At 34.0% G+C, this 7,219-nt stretch overlaps 1 protein-coding gene across 1 annotated transcript; it reads left to right on the plus strand.

Moving 5' to 3' along the window:
* Positions 1-717: 717 nt before the first annotated feature.
* Positions 718-6,051, plus strand: LOC131956498 (cytochrome P450 10). The gene is made up of 9 exons (XM_059320972.1): positions 718-804; positions 1,236-1,431; positions 2,158-2,380; positions 2,786-2,967; positions 3,375-3,573; positions 4,047-4,221; positions 4,756-4,922; positions 5,659-5,839; positions 5,938-6,051. The coding sequence occupies exons 2-9, from the start codon at positions 1,245-1,247 to the stop codon at positions 6,049-6,051; spliced, it is 1,428 nt and encodes a 475-aa protein (XP_059176955.1). The 5' UTR covers positions 718-804; positions 1,236-1,244.
* The last annotated feature ends 1,168 nt before the right edge of the window (positions 6,052-7,219 follow it).

The raw sequence follows: 7,219 nt of genomic DNA on the forward strand, positions 1-7,219 counted from the left end.
ATTTTACAATTTTAAACACCGACTGCTTAGGTATTGAAATGAGGTAGAATTTTTTTAATGAATAATCACAATTGTGCACGTAGTCAGAAATCGTATAAAATGTTACTAGCTTTTTGACCCGTGTTTTATTACGTCGGTTACCCCACAGTGTCTCAACCTGTTATTTCGCCCACGATTCTTCTCTCTACCCCCCCCCCCCTATAACCTCATCAGCTGATCTACACATGTTTTTACCTACCTGTGACCTCTGATTGTGAACGTAAACAAGCGGTTTCGACAGTATTTTTGTTACAGTTAAGCATAGGCGGATACTAGTAAGATATATTTTAAACGGTATTTTAATTTATGAATTTTAAAAAAAAATCTAAAAATCGTTTCACAGCTATTTGTTATTTTATAATGAATGAACATACATATTTAAATCGCTACACATCTTTAAATCACCACATTTGTTAAAGAAACAACTCCATAATCTGGCCCTTGTCTTATAGATAGGCATAAGCTTACACCATAATGAATTCAGAGCTTACTATAACTCTATGCGTTGTAGATTTGATTCGTGGAATCTAACATTGAAAACAAGCCAGCTTTCGACTTTTAACAAAATTATTTAAATGAATTTTTAGAATAACCACATTCCGAACACGACACTGCTCGGTAAGATTAGAGGAATTAAATGGACTGGGCGTTACGGGTCACTGATCCTTTCTTTGTGTGCTAGAGGGTTAGGGCTGGAAAATAGGTCCGTGTTAGAATGTAAGATAGACACACTCGATTAAGAATTAAGCGTGGATAACCTTTCAGGTAAGTGATTTCTTCACTAAATCTTTTTTAATAAAAGTGTAAATTATTGACACTATAGGAGACTGCACGTGTAAGCATTCTTGAAAATATTTGTTTAATTAAACAAACACATAATTAATGTCGGAAGAAAAGTGTATTTGTATTTGAATGTGGTTTAAAAACCGAAATGTTGATATTATTTGTGTAGTTCCTAAGCTCTATTTTCTTTTAGAAAGTAAGATGCCAGAACTTTAATACCACATAAATTTAAATTCATCTATTTCTTTAGCATCTACATTAGCTCATGTATCTTTAGTTTCCCTTTCACATTGAGTGACATCCTGTTGTGTTACTGAACCACGTAGTTTCATAGACATTGTTTTCACGTTAAAATATTGTGTTCATCATGTTTATAAACAAAATGCATTTGACTTTTTTTTTGCTGCATTTAGTGTAAAGCAATGTTGAGAAAATATGACCTTGTTTCAAGGGTCATTCCATCATTATTCAAAAGCCAACCAATTAGATGGACGTCAGTGGCCAGTAGTACCAACAAAGATGAGGTGAAACCTTTTGAAAAAATCCCAGGTCCTAAAGGACTTTACAATATACCCATTATTGGAGCATTCTTTCACTTCAGGCCTTTCGGTAAGTACAAGGCACAGTGGCGTAGCGAGAGGGGGGGGACGGGGGCTACTGACCGCAACAGGTGACACCATTTAGGGGGGTGACACCAAGGCAAAAAATAGCAAAATATATATAGAAAAAATGATAATTCCACTTAATTAATTGATTAATTCGAGTGTTAAGAAGTCTTTTAAGAGCAAATCCTGACAAGGGTGGAGGGGGTTGCAAATCGCAGTTTGAGGGGGTGGAAATAGAAAGTTTGAAGGGTTGATGCAAATCGAAAATTGAAAGCTTGTAAAGTTTGTCCCCAGCCGCCGGGAAGGGTCGCTACGCCTCTGGGGGGGGGGGGTGACACCATTTAGTGCCGCACCGGGTTACACCCGACCTCGCTACGCCACTGACGAGGCATAATATGGTATGTCCTAATTAAAGAGAGATTTAATTAAAAACTGGACGAAATTTCAACTATAAGTATTTGATTGTATGCAAAGGTAGGCAGAAATGGTACTTTATTTCTACTTTAGTTAAATAGTTACAAGAAAGTATTTATTTGTTTATACAAGATTTTGGTAGAAAGATGGTTGTTAAGAATCAAAGAAATGTATTGAGTCAAAAAGTATGGAAGTCTTTGTAGGGGTGGGGGGTGGGGGTGCTGAGGGTCTGGTTTGTTGTGACGACCTGCAAAGATTAAGCAAGTTAAGTGAACAAATATTAAATCATAGTGAATATGTTTTATGTTTATTCCAGGTAAATTTACACCTCAGACCACACACAAGCTTATTGACAGCTTGCACGAAAAGTATGGGCCTGTGGTTCGAGTACAGCTTGGAAGGAAATGTGTCCTGTTGGAGGATGTGAAAGACATTGAGACGGTCTTCAGAAATGAGGGCAAATATCCAAACAGACCTGGAATTGATATTTCCAAAGTTATCTATGAAAAGAATGGACTCAAATTACCACTTTCCGAAATGTAATATATATATAAAGAATCTAATTAGTAATATTAACATTAATTATTTCAAACTTGAAAATATATTGACCCATCAGTTGTGCTCTCTACATGTTGTCCCGTAATTTTCATAACGCATCATTATAGGAAGAGGTTGTTGTGTAGCTAAGCAAAGATTAGTTAACAGTGAATTCTTAAATTTGATTTGTTGACGTTACTGTGTGCCTGATTTGACTTGAGAAAGAAAATCTTTTTTTTTTCAAAGTGCTAATCATATATATACCGAAACTCATCTACCCCTATGGATTGGATTGTCAAATATAAGTCGATGCATATTTACGCTGTTTGGTTTGTTAGACTTTTAAACAGTGTACTTTAGTTTATTTGTATTTCGCTTTCATTTTAATTTTCGTTCTTTTCCATCAGACAAGGAGAAGAGTGGCAAAAATTAAGAACTCCCGTCAACAAAAGACTAATGAAAGCTGACTCGGCCTATCATTACCTGGTCCCACAGAACGCCGTAGCTGATGATTTTGTCAACATTTTGGCCACACAAAAGTTAACACCGGAAGAAATGAAAGATCTTTTCTTTCGCTATGCTTCTGAGAGTATGGAGGATTAACATATTTAAATTGATCTTGATAATATTGAAGATGATTACATTTTTTAAAAGTTTTTACAAATCATAGCAATAATAACCATTTAAACTTAGAGATTGAAATCAGGTGTTGGTTCCGATATGTCTAAATTTGAAAAAGAGTTATAACGAGGTTTTTTCATAAGGAATTTTTCATAAATGTTTTTAATGCTTTCTGTAGCATCCAACACACTAATCATATTTTTTTAATATTGTCTAGCTACACATAGAATTATATTTAAAAATATATTTAATTGAAAAAAAAAATTTTAAACTTGCTAAAATAGTTAAAAACAAATTATTCTTAACAAGACGTATTTTGGTTTGACTTGCTAGAATAGTTTAAATCAGAAGAAATTAATGAAATATATCATGCAGGTATAGCAGTGGTGACATTTAACACCAGACTGGGGTTCCTTGATAACTCGTCAGATAAGGAGTCATCAGAGTTTCTTGAAGCCACTAAAACGGTTTTCTCTATAATAACTGATGCTATCAGTGGTAAAATAATCACCCATAAATGGTACAAAAGCCAGGCCTATACGGATATGGAGAAAAGTTTATTGCTCATTCGAAAGTAAGAGGAGCTTACATTTTTTATAATAACTTATCATTATTCAGCTGGCATTTATGTATTTCTTATTATTATTTAATAAGTATGTACGTGTTTCTAATTGCTTATTTTTTTATTTAAATTTGTCAATGAGTTACGTATTTTGACCGTGTTTGTTACATTTCAGGAATTGTAATGTATAAAAATAAAAAAATATTTTTTTTTTCTACCTAGCGATCAATAGGCAGATGAAGTTGAGTTCATATGTTTATAGACCTCGGCATATAAAGGGATGGTGTGGTCAGCAGTATGCCCAGCCATCTTAACTTTCCCCAACTTAGGTCAGGTTCCCATTAGAATTGGGTTGACTCAGTGAACTTGCTATATGAATATAATTAAAAAGAGAAAACCTTGTTAAATAATTGCAAAATAGATTAAATACATATTTAAAAACCACATTTATCTCTTTCTAAAATATTAAATAATATATTCCTAAGAAATTCGAAAAAACATGCTTTAAAAGCAAAAGAAATAATCGAACAACAAAAGAAAGATGGGTCATTGAACCCAGAGGAGCCGAACTTACTTCTCTCCCTTGTATCAGAAAATGGTCTAGACGCTGATGACGTTAGTAACATACTGGACGCACTTTACGGTGCTGGTACAGATTCTGTAAGTTTTAATAATATTATTTTGTATCTTTATTCCTTTATGTTTTTAAAAAATCTGACAGTAATGTTTTTTTTTAAATGATCATACCTGCCTCATCCCACTTCAAAACAAATAGCCCTCTAGTGAAATCTACATCATTACCTATCAATTATTAAGATGATTTAGAAATTATAATAACACTAGCCGTCGCGGCCAGGCCAGGTACTGTACTGGCCTCTGTGAACAACTTGTCTGTAAAGGACAATGTTATGTATGTTTTTAAACAGCATACGCCCGCATTGCCCGGGTTTTGGAAATGTATTACTTTTCAAATTAACGCTAACCACAACCAACCAAACCAAAATCACACCAAAAAAAAACATAACGCAAACACATAAAACATAACGCAAACACAAATACATACACATACACAAACGCAAACAAAAAAACCCAAACACATAGACCTTCATATTAGCAGTCAAGTAATCTGTCACAATATGTATAAGATTTATTTTTAAAAACAAATATACAAACGTAGATTTTAATTGTTCACAGACAGCAAAGAATCTTCAAGTTTTCTTCTACAACTTGGCTAAAAACCCAGACAAACAGGAAATTCTTAGAAAAGAAATTTTAGATGTTGTGGGGGAATCCGGTGTTGTGGATGCTAAAGCCCTTTCAAAAATGCCCTACCTGAAGTATTGTCTAAAGGAATCTTTCAGGTAATATAAAATCAATCTTTTAGGTGCGTTTTATTCAACATTGACAATCAAACACTAAAACCGTATGCTCATTGAGGACAAGAAAGAAACATTTTGACAGTTGTAAAAACTTTCTGGCTATCAATTTACCAGAAAATTTCTTATTTCTTAATGAGAAAACAAGGTGACAACTATGTCTGTGATTTAAAGGTATTATTTTAACTCAACAGACTCAATTACCCAACCGTAGCAGGTACTATGAGAATTCTGCAAAAGGAAATCGTTGCGAGTGGATACACCATACCAGCTGGGGTAATGGTGTTTGTTTATTTTTATTTATTTTTTTTGTTGTTTTTTTTGTGTGTAAATTTATCAATTAATTTGCATATCATTTTTTCCTCGTTCGTGCTAAGGACACATGGGGTAGTTGAAGTAGAGTTCATCTCTTTGAATGAACTCAGCGTATAGGGAGATAGTGTGGTCAGCACTATGCCCAGCCGCCTTTGTTTCCTTAATGTGGGTTCACTCAAGGAAAATTTAAACTTAGTGGATCTACAACAAACACACAAATGAAAATGTGTGACAAATTCCCAAATGGACGCTTGCTCAAATAGGACAAATGTCAGAAAGCCTTCATTGTGATTTAAGCTGTAATTAAACATATTTAATAATTTTCGAATTATATTTGGTACTAGATACGAACGTTTAAACCTAAATATATTTTCAAACAGACTACAGTATATTTATGCAACCAAAGAGCCTCCAAAAAATGCTTTGATGACCCAGACAAGTTTATCCCAGAGAGATGGATGAGAGCAGACGATGGTCGTAAACAGGACAACACAAACAGCATGGCGGTTTTACCGTTTGGTCACGGACCCCGTAACTGTATTGGCAGACGTTTTGCTGTTCAGGAAATTTATCTGGCAACAGCTAAAGTGAGGTTTTATTACGATATTATCTAATAATAATTAAAAACTCCATCCAAAAAGCGTATAAGAATTTTGATTATGTTCCTATGTTTATTTGTATACAGGTTCTCCAGAAGCTAAAGATAGAATTAGAACCCGATTCCTGGAATACAGAATTTATCTACACGACATTCGTTGACACGGAGAAACCAATCAGATTTAAGTTTAAACAAATTTAGAACCAATATTCTGCCATTATTTTCACTGAAAGTTATGCTACAGTAAGCAAATTGTTTGCCACTTGAGTGATAACGCTACAGATAAAACTGCCATGACATTAGGATAGCTGTACAATTTTTCATTTAATATTTTTTAAAAATATTTAAACAAACAAAAAATGCTCACTTTATACGCTGTCCAAATTAAGCACATTTGAAGCTCGTGATAGAAATTGTTTGAATCTCTCTTATCTCCAATGATTTTGAATCCACGCTAATTTTTGTTGAGACTCTTATAGATGTATACTATTATTTTAATGAATAATCATCTTAGAGAATAAAATAATGAAATTTTAATTTATTTATTAGCATAATTAGTTTCGTAGGCTTTTAATTTCACTCTAATTTAAATTAAGCATTCTATTATTTATAAATCTGAATTGAATATTACGTATTATTTTCTCATTATAAAGCATGCCTTATTTCTCTGTACTACTACACGTATCTATATATATAATTATCTTCTTGGAGACCCTAGAAAACAAGCTGTAAGCGCGTCTTGCAGTCCCCTCTCTTCTTCACTAGGCATAAATCAATCTCCCCCACCCCCCCCCCCCCCCATGGTCTGGTGAGCTGTGGTTCACTCTAAATGTTTACAATCGTAGAGACTGGTTTAGTGACGGCTATTTGGGGCAGAAAATTTAGTTTGAAACTATTTTAAACTTAGGGGAGGTAACTAAGAGGAGGCTGCTTTCACGGGGGGGGGGGGGGGGTGTAGGGTAGGGGTTGGGGAAAGGAGGGTGGGGGTTGTATTGTCCTCAACGACCTACTGATAGTGTTTTAAAGCAAATATTTTCAGTGGCAGCATTGGTACTGTCGAATTCACAAATTATTAATTACTGAAAAGTAGAAAATAAAACAACTAAATAGCGGCATAAAAGCACGTAAAGTTAGCAGATATAGACATCCAAGTTAAGTTTTGGATAATTTAAGCTATTAAAAATTTTTAACAAAATGTTAAGGAAAAAGAGACGCAGAAACATAAGGCTAGATGGTAATCTATCGAAGATGTAAATACTTGGACTATTTATTGTATTACACGAATGTTGCTATGGACAATGTGAATAAACTTTGTGTATAAAGGTAACAGTTTTAATGATGTATTTACGCTTTCGATACATATTTACTT

The sequence above is a fragment of the Physella acuta genome, unplaced genomic scaffold (genome assembly GCF_028476545.2).
Source record: "Physella acuta isolate Inbredline_101_S28 unplaced genomic scaffold, ASM2847654v3 ptg001156l, whole genome shotgun sequence".
In the NCBI taxonomy this organism is placed as follows: Eukaryota; Metazoa; Mollusca; class Gastropoda; family Physidae; genus Physella; species Physella acuta.